Below are 20,003 nucleotides of genomic sequence, written 5' to 3'. Positions count from 1 at the left end.
AGAGTCAGAATTTATGGAGGAGAGGCCCTGGAGTTAAGCAAAGAGAACATATTTCAAGACAAAAGTTTTCTTAGAGGACCTAATTGGTGTCAGAGATGTCCACATTGGAACAAAAGGTGGAAGGGCAAAGGCGGTGGCTGAAAGCTTTGAATCAATCCTTCCCCATCATCCTCCCATCCTCACAAGGGTTCTTACCTATGTCTCTACAGACATTGATGAATAGAGAAGTATCCGGGTCGGAGTCATCCACCAAGTAGCCACCACTTATTTTGATCAGTGGATTTAAATCATGCTTCTTTAACTCTGCATCAAACACATAGCATGGCACCTGGAAGAAAGGAGGAGAAAGGCTGAGACGTAATTCGTCATGAAGCTTGGGACTCACGATGAGATGAGCCTCTAGTTATGTCACAAAACACAGGACTCCATTCCCTATAGCCTAACAAAGCAAAGGTGGACACTGTTTCTCAACATTGCTTTCAGACTCTTTCCTACCTACTCAAGGACTGTGTTTCTGGAATCATCTCTGCATATGTGCATCACTGGTTTTCCCTCTCTACTGGATTATATCCCTCATTTACTGCAATATCCACCATCTCACTAGTGTCCCTCTCCTGTCCCTACATTCCCCTCAGCTATCATCCCATCCCTGAAATTTACAGCGAAATCCCTTAAACAGTCCCTCGTCACTGTCTCCTCTTTCTTACTTCCCACGCTCTTCCGTTCTCTCCTGAATCCCATCACATTAGATTGCTGCCTCTTGCCCCATCGAAGCCATGCTTGCCAGGGCAACAGTGACTTCCCTGCTGCCAGGTCTGATGTCCTCAGCTTTCCCCTTCCTCTGTCTCCATGGCGTGTGACGCTGCTAACCATGGTCTTCTTTTGAAGCCCTTTCTTCTCTTGCCTTCCTGGAAATCCAAAGACACCTGGCTTCCTTCTGCCCCACTGCTGGTTCCTTCTCAGGCTCCTCGAATGTTTCTCATTGCTCTTCTAACTAACTCTTGAATATCAGACCTCTTCCCTGCTGGTGGCCTTGGTGCTTTCATCAACAGCTCTGAAGAGGTGCCAACAATCCTCAGATGGGTGCCACTAGCCTTGACCTTTCCCTAAAATTCCTGACCAGTGGAGCCAACAGGAGGTGAGTTTTTGAGCACAGACTCAAGAAAGAATGCTCGGGTACAAACCCTACTGCTGACACTTAGTATGACCAGGAACAAACTGAACCTCTGTGCCTCTGTTTCCCCATGAGTCAAATAAGAATAATGAGAGTAATTACAGCACAGAGCTGCTGCTAGGACTGAGTGACTCAGTGCGTGTAAAGCTCCGGCACAGACATTGGTTAAGTCAACCTGAATGCTTTCGTTGCTATTTATCACCAATATCACATGGACACATGAAGCATTCCATAGTTAACCTATGTAAAATTGGCCTCTGGTTTCTCCAAAACATGCTCTCACCCCAGTGTTCCCTATCTCAGTAAATGGGACAATCATGCAACCAGTTGCCTGGTCAAAATGACAAGGTTGCCCTTTGCTACTCACTGTCTCACATTCAAAGTCCAACTGTTGGCAAGTCCTTCAAACAAAGTCCCGGTTCTGCTCACTGCTCAGCACCTCCACCGTCCCCTCCCTTGTATGACCCACTGTAATCTGCCTGCAGCAGTCTGAACTGGTTCACCTCGTTCCAGCTTATTTAATGCCCTTCTAGTCCCCAGCCCATGTCTCCATGACCACAGGCTCAAGCTTCCAAAATGAACTCAGGGTACATCTCCCCCACTCAGAACAGCTTCTAATTATACAGAGAACAAAACCCATGTTTCTCCGAGATCTCCAGCCTTCTCTCTACTACTGCTCTTACTCCTCATGACCACACTGGCTTCCTGACACAATTCAGCCCCTTGAAGCTATGCCTCTCTGCCTCACTTCATCCAGGTCTACAGGTGAAATGTCATCACTTAGGCCTTTTCTGACATTTTATCTAAAATAGGGCTCTCCACTTATCTCCACTGCCTTGCACAGCCTTTAGGCTGGCGATAATCAGATCAGGCCATCTGCTGATCTTTCCACTGCTACCATGGAAGTGGGTTCCTTGAAGATAAGGCCTGTGTCCTAGTAACAGTCTTTACCAAGAGAGAAGATGCAGAGAAGGAACTCAGCTAATATCTGCTCAATAAAGCCTGGGGGGCAGTTCTTTAATCATCCTTAATCAGTGTCTTTAATCATCCTTACCCATTCTGATTTATGACCCTTCCTGTGTCTGTAACTTTTTAAAAGGTCAAGAAACCCATTACAGTTGGCAAAACCCTATACTTTAAGTTTTACCTCTTTCTGAAGCAAGGCATTCAAACACAGATCCATTTGGTGGTTTTTTAAAAAGGCCCTGATCACCAAGAGAATACCATCTACTGCCAAGACTTTATGTGCAATGCCCCAGAAATTTTATTCCAAAATAATATAATGATATCATCTCAACTGACCCAAAGAATAATCTAAAAATTCACATTCTCTGCAACTGTTTCAATGTAGTAGAGCTAGGTGTGGTGGTGCTATGTCTGCAGTCCCAGCACTAGAAGTTGAGGCAGGAGGATCATGAGTTTGAGGCAAGGCTGTGACCACATAGCAAGTCTGGGATCAACATATGCTACCCTATCACAAAAAATAAAATAATAGTTTAATTATTTTTCCATGGAAACATTTCCTAAAATTTTATCTTTTAGGCTGATGCAATTCACAGGCAGGTCTAGGTACAAAGGTTCACTGCATAATATTTAGCTTTTCAATTTTTCTTAGAAAGATGCTATCAAAGCAGAAGGAATGCTTTAACACTGACCTTTTCCCAAGGTCTGACTGCAGAGATTTCAGAGCTAAGGGAGTATACCAAGCAACTTACACCTCACACAGCCTCAGGGGACACATGGACTCTGGTCAATCAGGTCCCTAAAGCAAAGTCTCCCAGGCCTGACAAGTTTCTCAAGCCCATTCCCTTCATTGGGAGGAGAATGGAGCCAACCCTAGTCAGAGGGAACAAACACACAGACACACCACCCCTCCCACCACCCCACACCCTTGCAGAAAGGCAAGGAGAAGAAAAGGTTGTAAGTGCAGGCTACTTTAACCGGGTTGCCTGAAACCGCCACAAGGGTCCCTAATCCAGCAAATCTAAAGCTTGTCATCCCACAGCAACATCATACACACCGACTCACAAGGCTAGGATGGGAGACAAGAAGCAATTCTAAAGCCAGCCAAATGGAAACAAGCCTATGGCGGAAAAGGGAACAAGATGGCACAGGGCAAGAGGGGAAGATGGGCCCGACCCCAAGAAGAGCTCATAGTTCTGAAACTGGCTCCATTTCACAAGGACACCTGGAGGATTCCAAGTCAGAGAATCTCTAGATCCCCACTCAGACAGCTGACAACTTTGGATGTCTCACTGACCCAGGAGTGTGTACTGGAGTGGGCACTGAAAAAATCTGTCCAGGCTGCTGGAGAGTATTTCTCACTTCCTGCTTCACTGTGCAGAGCAATTGAAACACTGATAACCTGAGGAAAGAGAGGAAGTCTAGGGGAGGAAGGTGTGGAGAAGGAGGTCACTTGTCAGCCTTTCAACACATTGCAAACTGAGTGTGGATGGTGTTGCTTTACATCTATTGATCTTTCTTACGTCTTACATAATTCTAGCAGGCATGCCAGTTCTGCAATGGAGACAGGATATGTATGCAATGTTTCAAAGAAATAATTAAGCAGGGCATATGGTGCATCCCTGTCATCCCAGCACTTGGGAGGCTGAGGCAGGAGGATCACCTGGGCTGCATACTGAGTTCAAGGTTGGCCTGAATTGCATAAAGCAATCCTGTCTCAAAAGAAAACAATACCCAAAAAGGCGGGGGGTGGGGGGGGGATTTAGCTCAGTGGTTCCACTGCCTGCCTCACTAGTGCAAGGTCCTGAGTTCAATCCCCGGTACCAAAAAAAAAAACAAAAAAAACCTTTAATACTCCCAGAATCCACTGAATAAGCATTATAAAACCTGTAGCTTTCTTTGAAAGGCAAATCATTCAAAATTTGACACCAAAACTTACAAAGGAAATGAGACAAAAAATGAGGTGTGACTTCACTCCAGAAAGAATGGCCGCTATCATGAAATCAACCAACAACAAATGCTGGTGGGGCTGTGGGGAAAGAGGAACCCTGCTCCACTGCTGGTCGGAGTGCAGACTGGTGCAACCACTGTGGAAATCAGTATAGACATACCTCAAAGAACTAGGACTGGAAGTCTCATTTGACCCCGCTATTCCACTGCTGGGGATCTTCCCCAAAGAATTAAAAGAATCATACCACAGTAATATATGTGTGCCCATGTTCATAGCAGCACAGTTTGTGATAGCTAAAACTTGGAAACAGCCCAAATGCCCATCAACTGGAGACTGGATAAAGAAAATGTGGGGGTTTTTTATAAAATGGAGTACTACTCAGCCATAAAAAAATGAGAAATTAGAGACATTTATAGCTAAGTGGATGCACATTGAGGCGATATTCTTAAGTGAAATAAATAGTACACACATGTATAAATACCAAGTAGTTTCTCTGGTGTGAGAAAATGAAAGTGTAAATAAGGACTAAAATGTATAATAGGTAATGTGAAATAGAAGAAAAGGGGCAAAGGGGAAGGAAGTGGGAGGGGTAGGGCAAAGGAAAGAAGGGAATGGAATTAAATATGAGAAAATGAAAAAAATGGAAAAAAAAATCTTTGTAAATAGGGAGGGATGGAGAGGTTGAAGGGAGGGCTGGCCAAGGGTGAAAAATAAGAACCAAGAGAGATTATGTAAAGGTGCAAATTTCCAATGATGAATGTCATTATATTGTATACCTAAAATGTACCAATGATTAGAATGAATAATCAATAATGCAAAATAGGAAGAAAAGGTCCAAAGGGGTAGGGGTAGTGGGAGGGGCAGGGGAAAGCAAAGAAGGAAAAGGAAAAATGCTGAGAAATGGGAAAAACGAAAATACAGTCTTTGTAAATAGGGAAGGGTAGAGGGGGTGAAGGGAGGGCTAGGAATGGGGAAAAAATAAGAACCAAGATGCATCATGTAAAGGTACAATTCCCAATGAGAAATGTAATTGTGTTGTATACCTAAAATGCACCAATAAAAGAATTTAACAAAAAAAAAAAAAAAATGAGGTGTGAAAATAAAAATCACTCTGATACTAAACCAATCAAGATTTTTATGTATCGTGAATGTTTTAAAAGTACATAAAACCTTTTGTGTATTTTTTAAATTGTCATACCACAGCCTAAGAGGTGTGTAGTCACATCATACTAAAGACAGAAAAAAGGGCGTGTGCTCTACTAAGATCTGCTAATGGTGACAGCAGTATGTTTTTAGAAGTCATTATGCTCCATGGTTCTTTCTATCTAATTAATCTATCCCTAAAGCAGAAAAAAAAGCTGAGCTTCTGAACATGATCTATCCTCCATAGTATTAGTCTATGGGCTCCCTCAAAGCAAGAATCATTTCAGAATTTAATGAAATTTTCATTGCTTTGTAAAATACACTCTCAATAAATGAAACTAAATTAATAAAGCCCCAGCTGCTGACTATACCAAAAGAGATAATAATTGAGAACTACTAATATTTCTCATGCATCTTCATCAGCTTCTAAAAGAAACTGTCACTGGTTAAAGAGAAAAAGTCTACACCTCCCCACTCTCAACTCAAAATCTGCTTAGAATAGGGTTTAGCACATGGTTTCTGCAAAGGGCCACATGGAAAATATTTTAGGCCCTGTTGGTCACACAGGTTCTCTGTCACATATTTTTCACATATTTTTACTTTTTTGTAATCCTATAAAAAACCATTCTTAGCTCTGGACTGTACAAGAAAGGGCCAGAGGCAGGATTTGGGTACTGTTCATAAATTCTGACCTGCAGAAAACAAGCTGCCATTTGCTATTTTGAAAAGCAACTACTTCTTGGTGGTGGAAGACACAACTGTCAACTGAGCAAAGTGAAGTAACAGGGACATTCAGATAAAAGAGAAATCCATATCACTATCGGGTTGGAGAATCTGAGCCCAGAACATCTGGGGTTCTGAGAGAGGTCTGGGACCTAACAGAAAAGCAGAGAGGTGGGACACCCATTCAGGTCCCCTCCTGGGAATCCAGGAGCTTTTCGAGGAGAAAATTCCAATGAAAATTCTCCTAACAAGAGAGAAAGAAGAAAGAAGAGGGGAGGGGAGGGGAGGGGAGAGGAGGGGGGCAGAGCGCACAGACAGAAAAGTAGAGGGATTCAGCCAACTGAACAGTGTAGGATGACTGTCCCACAACCATCCCACAAGTGGATTTCAGCTTTGAGATGCTTCTCCTACCACCAACAGTACACATGTCAACAGCATAACTTTTAAAACTTAGAGTTAAAATTTGACACTATCTTCCAAATAACCTTAATTCTTTCCTCTTTAAACTTTTTTTTCATTGAGACATTCTTCATAGTCTTTTCTGGAAACAATGTTTTGTCTCTTCCACTTCAATGTGTCTTTTCTTTAGCAGATGGCCATATTTGAAAAATCAGTGATAATTTATTATTCATACCTTCATTTTCAAAAAACAAACATATCCTTTTGCTCTTCTTAAGCTATATGATATTAGGCTGCCAGAAAAATTACTGATCATTACCACTTGTTAGCTCCTAGATCCCAACAGAGTTCAAGGAGAAAACTAATGGAGAGGAGTGAGGAGAACCAGTTACTTGAACAAGACCAGCCTCTGAGACCGGCAGGGAGCTCTGATCTTCCCCTTGACCAGGGAAAGTGCAGCAGCAGAGAAACTCAGAGATCAGGCTGGGGAAGGGGGCTTTATTAATCACCAAGGGTGACTTGACCAAGAGACCCACTGTGTATCACAGAGTCTAAAATCAGCAACAATGTATTTGTTCTCACAAATCACTAAAAAAGTCAATTTCAAGTATTCTCACCTCAAAAAGTTTAATTAGCTCTATTTAGCTGTTCCACAAAGTACACATATTTCAAAACATGATACTGCACACAATGTGTCTGAGGGAGTTAGAGGGAAAATGATCAAGCCAATCAATGCCATCCAAATAACGCAGAGACGCTGTGTAAATTACAGCAACAGTAATCCTGTCTCTTAAGGTGAACTGGCCAAAAATTTAAGGGGTAGGGACACCTCGCCCGGATTCACAATGCATATAGAAGCCACCCTAAGGGTGACAGGAGGGATTTAAAATGCAACCAGTCAGGAGGAGCTAACAGAGGAGCCTTACCACAGGTAGGAAGCCAGGTGCTGAGAAAGGTCCGTGATAGCTCCTACAGGTACAGTAAATACTCTATAAACCCAGCCCTAACCCTACTGCATGGCTTACTGAGTTGCACAGCACCAGACAAAAAGAACTAAGTTACCATATATGGGCAAGCCATTCTATTTCCAATCCAGACCAAAAATCACGTCCTGTGATATTTTAAATGTCCTGTCGTAAAAATAAGAACTGCCCAAGATAAATTTTAACATGGAATCTCTGTTCATCAAGTGGAGCTTGTAAACTAAAAATGATTTTCATCCCACAAAACTGAAACCAGTATTTCAAATCTTAAAGGTGCCTGGAGTAGATGTCATAATCATATAAAGTCCTTTGTTACCTCTTTATTTGCTTTAAATATGTCCTTCTTGCAGGCTGCAGTCGTTCTCCACTCAAAATAATGTACACACTCTGTGGCGGTTACAAATTCAGGAGTTCCCTGTTTAAAAAAAAAAAGTTACCATGCCAAATATCATAAAGTTTCTTTTAAAGTTAGGACATAGTAAAGGTTACTGAAAATAAAGGAGCAGCAAGAGCAGGGGAACAGAACCACTTTAGTTAAATGAGGTCAGCAAGATGTTCTCAAACCCAAAATCTTGGAGACAAATGCTCCCTGAAATCCGGTTGGAATTTGAGTAACTAGTCCAAAACTGCTCTACTGCCCCAGCTATGCAAATACAATGATCTCACAGGAAGTAATCCTTGGAATCGTCTACTTTCAAACTCCAAATGTTCTCTGCACCAAATGCTAACAAAATTAAAGCCAGAAAGTGTGACCTCATCTTCCTGTGCGGAGGCCCCTGCAAGGAGCCCATCTGCACCTGAGCAAGTCTTACAGCCACCAGGCTTCCACCCGTGAGGCTGTGTCTCCTGCCAGACCATGACCAGGGTCACCGACTCCAGCCTGGCCAAACACCAAAGCTTTGGGGACACAGGATATAGCAGGAATTAACCTCTATGGCCCCGTGCACAAATCCAAGGAGTTCATAATTTCTTAGGGAGCACAGAATTCTTAAGGGAAATTAAAGTAAAATAGCAGCTAGCTTATTCTGTAACAAAAATCTTCACGTTTCATGCTGCGGCAAGTAGTTTCTTTTTTTAAGATCTCAATGTGAACAACCATGGATAGTGCCATGGATAGTCTGACCCAAAATTAACAGTATTAGTCCCCTTTCCAAATGACTTCACATGAAACATAGGTCTCAAGATGCAACAATCACAGCACCAAATTCTAAATAATATTTTAAAGTCATTTGAAGCAGTGAGTTTCACTTTTCTAAACACCTGGTTTCTTACTCTAATTCTAGAACAATCATGGGATTTGTGTATCAGTTGCTTCTCAACTCCTACCTAGCAATTATTTACTACAATTCTTTCTAAAAACTAAAGATTAACTGGGTGTGGTGGTGCACACCTGTGATCCCAACACTCAGGAGGCTGAGGCAGAAGGATCACTGAGAGTTCAAGGCCAGCTTGGGCTACATAGTGAGTTCAAGGCCAGCCCAAATTACAAATTGAGACCCTGTCTTTAAATAAATACATACACACATACATACATGCATGCATGCATACAAAGAATTAAGACCATAAAGCTATAAACCATATACTCACAGTAAGAACAAACATCACGTTTTACACAATTATTTCCCTACTTAACACCAGGTAATATATCCAAAGAGCTTAGAAACTCCATTGACCACTAGCCAGGCCTTCTCTAAAGAGATGCAAGTCTCCCCAATTTAACAAAAATGAGGAAGGAAAAAACACTGTTTTTAAAAAGCCCAGGCAGAGTGGCTCAGCCTGGGCTACACAGTGGGACCCTGTCTCAAAATACGCACGCACACACACACACACACACACACACACACACACACACACGCAAAATTTTTAATAAAAACCCTGAACACATTACCATAAACCCATCAAAATGAAAGGCTAAGGGAAGAAGTTTGAGAAAGAAGTTATGCCTGCAACATAAATACTACCCAGTGCTTTCAAATTTTAACACACTAATTGCTCTCAACTATGCCTCAAGTTTCCCTCAAAGCTGTGATTATAAGGTTGGGATTTATTTACTGGGTCTTGATGGTGATGGCAATTTGGTTGGAGTTTTTATTTACTTGTGTTTTAATTTGGGTCACTTATTCTTCCTAGATCACTTCTACAGCAAGAATGCCCAAGGCGCAGACGTTAACCAAGAAATAAACACAACAGGAATGTGTAGCCTCACCAGGGTTTTTCCACACAGGAATGTGATGCTGCTCTGGATTTTATGTTCTGTGTTTTGCTGCTGACAGTTCGTGGTCGTGTTGAATTCCAGAAGTGATCTGGTTGCACTTCTGAAGAAAGAGTCACCTATTTGGAGGAGAAAGAGAATGAACAAGCTACAGAATATACATAACCATGTATCTATCTCCAAAGGTATGCAAATTGAAAGTGGCATCACAGCTTACTTCAAAGAGCACAAACTTACAAAATGGTCCCTGCCTCAGAATTCTCCATCTCAGGAATATCATCCCTAACCACAATAGCTGTTCAGGCCCTTACACATGACACTAAGGCCTATCTTTCTCTTCTGAATCACACTTAGAACTTTGGAAAGTTGTATTCTCAACCCACCCACATTTCTCCATCTCTACTCCACTAACATGCTATTATCTCTTTGTACTCTGGCCACAGTTTCTTAATTGGTCCCCACCTTTGTCTTGTCCCTCACTATCACCTTTCCCAATCCATCTTGCACCAAGGTGATCTTCAAAAACAAAATCAGAATATATAATTCAGCTACTTTTAATATCTTACTGCACATGCTGTAAAACCAAAATTCTGCAGAAGGACCCACAAGTAAGGTGACTGTATCCATCCGGGACATTACTGTAATGATCCAGAATTAAAAGTCTATATAAAAATCAATGTAGGGCTGGGGGTTTAGCTCAGGGGTTTTGCTGCCTGCCGCACAAGCACAAGGACCCGAGTTCGATCCCTGGTACCAAAAAAGAAAAATTAATGTAAGGGCTGGCTATGGTGGTGCACACCTGCATTTTCAGCTACAGTATTTGGGAGGTTAAGATAGGAAGATCACAAATTTAAGCTAGGAGTGGTGGCCCACACCTGTAATCCCAGCACTTGGGAGGCTGAGGCAGGAGGCCAGACCTGGGCTACATAATAAAAAGTTCGAGGCAACTTAGTGAAACCCTGACTCAAAATTAAAAATAAAAAGGGCTGGAATGTAGCTCAACACTCTCTGGGTTTAATACTGGGGAGAAAAATCTGTATGATAAAGGTTGGCATAGGAATAAATTCACAGACTCAAATAGAGATCAACAGTCTAAAAGAAAAAGCAGAGACACGTGTATCAAACCCTGATTACGACAGACCAGCAAAAGCCAGAGACTGTTCAATACAGTAAAAAGTACTGGAAACAAAATGGTTACTTACATGGAAAAAAAATTAAAACTGGATCCCTATCTATCACTGTACACAAAATTCAACTGTGAATGGATTAAAGGTACAGACACCAAAAACCAAACTTTAAAACTTGGCAGAAAATACTTTAGAGCCAGGGATTTACTCAGTGGTGCCACCACCTGCCTCACAAGTGCAAGGTCCTGAGTTCAATCCCCAGTACCAAAAAAAAAAAAAAAGAAAAAACTTTAGAATACCAATAACATCTACACAATCAGACACAAATTAAGGACAATTTTTTTTGTAATTACAGCTAATAAATAATGTATTGCCTATTACTGAGAGAACACACAACCTACTAAAGAGGAAAGAAAAGGAAAAACCCACATGTAGTCACATACTGGTGAATTTTTATATCAAAAGACAAGAAAGTTCTAAAACTTCCAGAGAGAAAACATAGGTCACATCCAGTGGGTAACCCAATATAAAAAGGACGAGACATGATCAAACATAAATACTACATCAGTAAGTCTGAAAATATTTCTTGGTGTCCAAGAAACTCCAAATATACCATTTTCAGCTTTTCGGGGGCAGAAATTAAATACTGAGTGTTGGAAGTAAGATAGTGCAGGGCCCTCCTATATTGCTAGTGGAAGTGTAAATTGGTACAACTACTATTTAAGTCAGGAGGACATTCTGTCATGAAATTGGACATTTATTTACTTTATCATCCTAGTTATGCCATTCTCAGATATCTGACACACCAGGGAACACTATACTCACATGCACAGCTACAACAACAGGCATGTGAAAGAACATCTAATGCTTCCATGATAGCAAAAAAAAACAAAAAACAACCCTAAGGCCCAGGAACCAAGGAGCAGATTAACTTTAGAAAATACACATAATAAAATATTACAGCAGTGAGAAGACCATGGTGAAAGATAACTATACCGGTGGTTTTTATTAATATACTACTGCTGTTCTCACTTTAAGTCTCAAAAAGCTACACATGGCAGGGCACACTTTTTATAAAGTTAATTACACACTCAGTGCTCACTTTGGCAGCACATATACTAAAAAAAATAAAGTTAATTACACACTCACACATTTTTTAATCTTTTTAATCAGACAGTAAAAAATTTTAAACACATGATGTAGGCTAATACATCCAGTGGAAAAAGAGAGAAGTAGGAAACAGTTAACAGTTGTCAAGATTCTAGATTTTTTTGAGATACGGGGTTCAATAATTATACAAAAGTGATTTTTTACAGGAAGAAGAGACAAAGGTTCATCTAGGGGTTAATGATGAGTGGATCACGCACTGGGGTTCTAACTGTCCAATTCTAGATGTTCGCCTGAGGCCTTGGCGGGGATGGGCAGGAGAGAGAGGAGGGCCAGTGGGCACAGGACTGGGCTCTGCACAGGGCTCTGCCCCATAGCACTAGGCTCACAGGACTTCAGTTCTTCCTGGTGCCTCGCTCATGCAAAGGTCCCCAGAAATTGTCCTTCTCTCCCTGAAGTACCCAGTATCTTTTCCAAAGTCTTTTTCCTGCCCAGCTCAGGCAAAAGAGTGCAGAAATTCTGCCTCGGCCCCACAGCAGAGGCTCCAGAAACAGCACCTCGAAGCCCGGCCCACAGCAATCACTTCCGGAGTGGGGCCAAGAGGTGGGACTAGGGGTGGAGCCAGGACCTGACCCACCCATGAGCAAGGCTTCAGCACACCCAGTGACCTAGCCAGGAGCCAGGCCTCCTGCAGGTGGGAAAACCAGCCTGGAAGGAGAACATTGTGTCCGGAATGAGGTATGGTACCTCAAAAAGCTCTGCTGGTCACAGATTCCCCACCTCGGAAGCCCTAAGATGCTAGGATTTTTGTGGGGGGAGGATGATACTGAGGAATGCACTCAGGGTCTTCACACCAAGCTACATCCTCAGCACCTTCCCCCCGCCCCAAGACAAGTTCTCACTAAAACTTACGGTCCTCTTGCCTCAGCCTCCCACAGTGCTGGGATTACAGATGTGTGCCATCTTGGACCCTATTTTTACACTAGCTCTGAGGTTCCTCTAGTCTACTGGGAGCTCTGGTTTTTGAAGTTGTTTTGGTGGGGTTTTTTGGTTTTTTTGGGTTTTTTTGTTTTTTGCTTTCTAGCAAGTTCCTAAGTTAGTTTCTCTCTACTGCCCTCTGAAAGCCCCACATGCAAACTTCCATCCTGTTCTCATGTTAGTTCTACACCTGTCTGATGTGAAACTGTGCCCTCAAAGGAGAGTAAGCACCTAGACCCAGGTGGCCTATCAGCTCTCAGAGCCAAGAGCACACACCCTCCAGCAAGCTACTGATCTCTTAGGCTTCCTGTACCTTCATTTATAAGATAAGGGAAATGAAATCACCTACTTCAAAAGGCTGTTCAATGAATTAAGTGAAATATTTTACCTAACGACATAAGACCTACCACATAAGTGCACAACAAATTTAATCATTTTTATTGTAAACATGAATTAGCAAAATTAGATTCAAAATTGTCCCTGAGCTAACCCTGTAAGTCATTTATACAATTTGCTTTCTTGAGTTGAAGAAAAGGAGCAATTACCACCAGGGATCCATCATCACTCTGGAGAGTTTGAAGCTCTAGGAAAATTATCTCCTTCATTGTGTCTAAGAATAAAATGGAATCTGGAAAGTGCTAGTTTGTATCATCACCAACTTACCTGGCAACTCAACTTACTCCTCTGGCTACCACCCGCTTTGACCAACCTTTCTTAATCCTCTGGAACCAGCTAAAACCACCTTCTATCACTCCCCTCCCTGTTGCCATAGCAAAGATTACCATCTCAAATTATTTGTAACAGATCTACAACCTCCCACAAAACTTCAACCCTCCTTTCTAGCTTTCAAACCCTACAGAACTTGGTCCAACTCAGTTAAGACATGCCACTCTCCCAAACATCCTACTAGTGTAGTGACATGTCTGCATCAGTATCTGCCTAATGCTATACAAGGCCACAAGAAACTACAAGATTACCCAAAAAATATTAAACTCAGGCATTATAATAAAATTAAGTGGAAAACTTTTTTTTTCCCCTTTCTGAATATCTGAGTAACACTAACTAACAAATTCACTGTGGCCTCTTGGAATTGTCAAAAGATCACAATAAGAAAGGCTTCTGCGTCACTGTGCCACCACTCCCAGCCCAGAGAGGGAGGCTTCCGGGTCGCCATGCCACAGCTCCCAAGGCAGAGGAGGAGGCATCCAGGCCACCATAGTACCACTCTCAGCACAGAGGAGGAGGCTTCCAGGTTGCAATGCCACTTCTCCCAGCACAGAAGAGGTTTCTGGGCCTCCATAGCTCCTCTCCCAGCCCAGAGGAGGAGGATTCTGGGCCGCTATAGCACTGCTCCCAGCACAGAGGAGGTGAGCCCCCCGGGGGGGGGTGAGCAGCACCCCCACACACACACCACAAAATGAGAAGACATGCAAACAAGCCTCAAAAACAGACTTCCAGATCACCTACAGCAACCCCAAAGGGAAACCAGATGGAAGACTGATATTCAAACACCTGGACTCCCTGAACTGGCAACAAGTGGATCTGGAAAAAATGAAATCAGAAATAATTTCTCAGATAAAAGCAGAGATTGTGCCCATAGTGTAAGACACAACTAAGAAATCTAGAAAGGAGCTGAGGAACATGATGGAATCTCAACATAGGAAACAAATGGAATCCATAAAACAGATACAAACAGATTTCCAGGAGATTAAAAACTCCACTGAAAGTCTACACAGCAGAATGAGTCAATGTGAGGACACAATTTCAGATATAGAACATAAGATTGCAATTAATGACCACGAAAAGAAAAATTGCTTTAAAATTGTAAGGGACCATGAGAAATCAATCCAGCAGCTGCTAGACAATGCAAAGAAGAATAACATAAGACTGAGTGGAGTCAATGAAGAAACAGGAGAGAGTGCAGACGACATAAAAAAACTGCTCACAGAAGTAATGGCAGAAAACTTCCCAAGCAGGGGAAAAGAACTTGACATATAGATAAGTGAAACATATAGGACTCCACACCAGGGATTTAGCTCAGTGGTATTGCCGCCTGCTGTGCAAGCACAAGGACCAAGTTCAGTCCACGGTACCAAAAAAAAAAAGATGGTAAGTAGGACTCCAACTAGCCTTGATTAAAAAAAATCTACACATAGGCAAATAATTGTTAAGATTCCAGAAACCCAAAAGAAGAACAAAGTTCTACAAGCAGTTAAGAGAAAAGAAACAAATCACATACAAAGAAAAGCCCATCAGAATCACAGCAGACTTCTCAACGCAAACTCTCAAGGCAAGAAGAGCTTGGAGTGACATCCCAAGCATTAAAGGAAAGCAGCCTCCAACCCAGACTGATGAACCCTGCAAAACTCTCTTTCAAAATTGATGGAGAAATAAGATATTTTCATGACAAAGAGCACCTTAGGAACTTCATGAATACCAAACCAGCACTCCAAAAAATTTTAGATAATACCCTAGGAAAAGACAATGAGGATCACACCCCCAGAAAGCCCAAATGAATGAATCCACTGGGCACAACAAAAAATTAAACACAAAGAGGCAGAATCCAACAAAAAGAGAAAGTCATGAAAATGATGTCAATACGTATCAGTTATAACCATCAATGTTAATGGTCTCAACTCACCAATCAAAAGAAGTAGCCTGGCAGAAGGGGTCAAAAAGCAAGATCCAACAATATGCCGAAACAAGAAACACACTTAATTCAAAAAGAAACTCATAGGCTGAAAGTTAAAGGATGGAAAACAATACTCCATGCAACAGGAACACCAAAAAAAGCAGGAGTAGCTATCCTCTTTGCAGATCAAGTGAATTTCAAACCAACACTGATTAAGAGAGACAAACAAGGACACTACATCCTTCTAAAGGGAACAATCCAACAGGAAGAGTCATATATGTAGCAAATGCTAGTGCATCCAACTATATAAAACAAATACGGACATGAAAAATCATATAAGCACTAATACAATAGTAGTAGGGGACCTCAACTCCCACTGTCACAAATAGATAGATCAACTAGACAAAAAATACCCAACGAAATACTAGAACTCAATCAAACTCTTGAACAAATAAACTTAACAGATGTTTACAGAGTGTTGCACCCCACAAAATCAGAATACACATTCTTTTCAGCTGCACACAGGTTGTTCTCCAAAATAGACCACATACCCTCTCACAGAACATGTTTAAGTAACTGCAAAGGAATTGACGTTATCCCCTGTATATTATCAGACCATAGTGTGATGAAGTTGGAGATCAACAGCAAAAGAAACCACAAAAATTTCATAAGCACAAGGAAATTGAATGACACACTTCTGAAAACCAAATGGGTCACAGAGGAAATTAAAGAAGAAATCAGACAGTTCCTTCAATTAAATGCCAATGACAAGACAACATATCAGAATCTATGAGACACAATGAAAGCCTTAAGAAGGAAATTCATAGCACTGAATACTCATATTAGGAAAACAGAGCAAGCTCAATTAAACAACCTGATGCTGAACCTCACTCAAGCTTCTAGAAAAGAAAAGCAGGACAAACCCAAAACTCATACAAGGGAGGAAATTATAAAAATCAGAGTAGAAATCAATGCAATGGAAACTAAGAGAAGAATATGAAAAAAATCAATGAAGCCAAGAGTTGGTTCTTTGAAAGAATAAACAAAATTGACAAACCCTGAGTCAACCTTATCAGAAAAAGCAAAGAAAAGGCCCCAATCCATGCAATTCAGAATGAAAAGGATGAAATTACAATGGACTCAGCAGAAATCCAGAGATCATCAATACCTACTACACCAGGAAGATAGAAAACACAGAAATGTACAGATTCCTAGATACCTAAAAAAGCCCGGGTCCTGATGGCTTCACTGCTGAATTCTACAAGACATTTAGAGAGGAACTACTGCCACTACTGTTTAAACTCTTCAGTGAAATTGAAAGGGAAGCAATACTCCCCTATTCATTCCTAGAAGCAAGCATCACCTTGATCCCCAAAGTAGAGAAAGACCCAACTGAAAAAGACAACTACAGGGCAATCTCACTAATGAACATAGATGCAAAAATCCTTAATAAGATAATGGCAAACAGAATGCAGAAGATCATCAAGAAGATCATACACCCTGATGAAGTGGAATTCATCCCAGGGAAGCAGGGATGGTTCAACACATGCAAATCAATCAATGTAATACACTATATCAATAGAGCCAAGGACAAAAACCATATGATCATCTCAACAGATGCAGAAAAAGCATTTGTCAAAATCCAACATGCATTTATGATAAAAACCCTACAAAAAATTGGAATTGATGGTCTCTACCTCAATCTGATAAAAATCATCTATGAAAAACCACAGCCAATCTCATGCTGAATGGTCCAAAACTGAAATCCTTCACACTAAAATCAGGAAAAAGACAAGGACTACTGTTCAATATAGTTTTGGAAACATTAGTCATGGCAATTGGACAAGAGAAAGAAATAAAATAAAGATAGGAAATGAAGAAGACAAATTGTCATTATTTGCAGATGACATGATACTCTATGTAGAAGACCCCAAGAACTTCACCAAAAGTCTTCTAGACTTAATAACCAAATTCAGTCAAGTAGCTGGATACCAGCTCAATACACAAAAATCAGTAACTTTCCTCTACACGAACAACAGACTCACTGAGACAGAAATAGGGCAAATAATTCCTGTCACAATAGCATCCAAAAAAACTGAAATACCTAGGAATCAACCTAACAAAAGAAATCAAAGACCTCTTCTATGAAAACTATAGCACTCAGAAAAGAGAGATTGAAGATGATATCAGAAAATGGAAAGTCATCCCCTGCTCCTGGGTAGGCAGGATCAACACAGTGAAAATGGCCATACTTCTAAAACTGCTATATAGATTCAATGCAATCCCAATTGAAATATCAGCAGCATACTTCATGGACCTTGAGAAAACAATCCAAAAACTCATTTGGAACAAGAAGAGGCCTAGAATAGCAAGAGCAACTCTAGGCAACAGAGACATGGCAGGGTTATCACAACTCTCAACTTGAAACTATACTACAAAGCAACTGTGATAAAAACAGCATGATACTGGCAAGGAAACAGACCTGAGGACCAATGGAACAGATTAGAAGATGCAGAAACAACTCCAGACACACTCAGCCATGTCATCTTCGACAAAGGTGCCAAGCACCCTCACTAAAGGAAAGATAGCCTCCTTAATAAATAGTGCTGGAAAAATTGGATTTCAACTTGCCAAAGATTAAAACTAGACCTCCATCTCTCACCATGCACTAAACTAAAATCAAAATGGATTGAAGATCTAAATATTAAAACAGAAATGCTAAACAAGCTGCAATAGAGGTTAGGTAGAACTCTTGAAGACATTGGTGCAAGAAAAGATTTTATGAACAAAACCTCAGTTGCATGTGAACTAGCACGAACAATCAACAAGTGGGATCTCTTCTTACTAAAAAGCTTCTGCACAGCAAGAGAAACCACCAACAGAGTGAAGAGACAACCTACAATGTGGGGAAAAAATTTCATCTGCTGTTCCTCAGACAAAGGTCTACTATCTAGAATCTATAAAGAACTTAAAAAAATCAGACTTTCCAAATTTAAAGACCCAGTCCAAAAACAAGCATCTGAAATGAACAGACATTTCTCACACAAAGAAGTAGAAATACCAAATAAACATGAAAACATGTTCAACATCACTGGTCATTCAAGAGATGCAAATGAAAACAACGCTGAGATTCCACCTTACCTCAGAAAGAATGGCTGCTATCATGAAATCAACCAGTAACAAATGCTGGCGGGGCTGTGGGGAAAGAGGAACCCTGCTCCACTGCTGGTGGGAGTGTAGACTGGTGCAAGCACCTCAAAGAACTAGGACTAGAAGTCCCATTTGACCCCACTGTTCCAGTGCTGGGTATCTTCCCCAAAGAATTAAAAGAATCAAACCACAGTGATATATGTGCACCCATGTTCATAGCAGCACAATTTGTAATAGCTAAAACTTGGAAACAGCCCAAATGCCCATCAACTGGAGACTGGAGAAAAAAAGTGTGGTTTTTTTAATAAAATGGAGTACTACTCAGCCATAAAACATGAGAAATTAGAGACATTTATAGCTAAATGGATGCACACTGAGGCAATACTCGAGTGAAATAAATAGGACACACATGTGTAAATACCAAATAGTTTCTCTAGTGTGAGACACTGAAAAGTGTAAATAAGGACTAAAAGGTATAATAGATGTGTGAAACAGGAAGAAAAGGGGCAAAGGGGAGGCATAGGGGAAAGGAAAGAAGGAAATGGAATTAATATGAGAAAATGAAAAAATGGAAATAAAGACTTTGTAAATAGGGAGGGATGGAGGCGATGAAGGGAGGGCAGGGGAAGGGGGAAAATAAGAACCAAGAGAGATTATGTAAAGGTGCAAATTTCCAATGATGAATGTCATTATATTGTATACCTAAAATGTACCAATAAAATAAAATTTAAAAAATAAAAATAAAAGATCACAATAAGAAAATTCAGCAATTTCAACTGCAAGATGTTTAAGTATACCACCAAATAATAAAACATGTCTGAACAACCTTGTGCTTTCCTACATCTCCATCCTGGGCCTCAAATCCCTCACCACTGTTCTCAGTCTACCTAGACTCTTTTTCGAGAGTCAAAAAAATCAAATAGGAGTTGGGCCTCCATCTGCAAACCCAGGGATTCCCTAAAGAAACCTTTTAACTATGTGAAGGAATTTCTATTCAAAATGACAAACCCAGCTGTCACAGCAAGCTTCCCATCCAAACCCATACACCACGTAGGAGCCTCTTCTGGCTGCCAGCCATCCCAGACACACACACACTGTCTCTATTTCACCACTGGCCATTAATATCAAATCTGACATTCAAACTGCCTTGACCAAAGATTACTGCAGACACCATGCTGCCCAAGCCAGAGCCCTGCATTCTCCCTGGAGGCATCCACCTTTCCCCCATCTCAGGTGATCTGGCAGGGCTGTCCATCCACTTGGACCCACATTCCTCCTCAGGGAAAAGGGATCCTGTCCAGGAAGAAGTGCATATGGGGAAATGATATGAACCCAAGGAAAGAAAGGATTGCATTTTTTTTTTCTCTGAGAATGCCAGTCTCAAGTCTGTTTAATTTTTCATATAAACTTAATGGCAGCAACCATCTCTGACCAGGAAAACACACTGCCTGAAAGTCAAAC

The 20,003-nt window shown here is 41.1% G+C and overlaps 1 protein-coding gene across 1 annotated transcript in view; it reads right to left on the bottom strand.

Moving 5' to 3' along the window:
* Positions 1-20,003, bottom strand: part of Igf2r (insulin like growth factor 2 receptor) — a 134,527-nt gene that overhangs the window by 83,720 nt on the left and 30,804 nt on the right. Inside the window, 3 exon segments of the mRNA NM_001310295.1 lie at positions 196-328; positions 7,653-7,751; positions 9,543-9,667. Coding sequence (NP_001297224.1) covers positions 196-328; positions 7,653-7,751; positions 9,543-9,667 — 357 coding nt within the window.

This window comes from Heterocephalus glaber, unplaced genomic scaffold, assembly GCF_053883595.1.
Source record: "Heterocephalus glaber isolate CG9 unplaced genomic scaffold, H.glaber_assembly_v1.0 deba00001523, whole genome shotgun sequence".
Classification (NCBI taxonomy): domain Eukaryota; kingdom Metazoa; phylum Chordata; class Mammalia; order Rodentia; family Bathyergidae; genus Heterocephalus; species Heterocephalus glaber.
The sequence above is the reverse complement of the archived record's forward strand: the minus strand, read 5'-3'. Positions and strand labels throughout refer to the sequence as shown.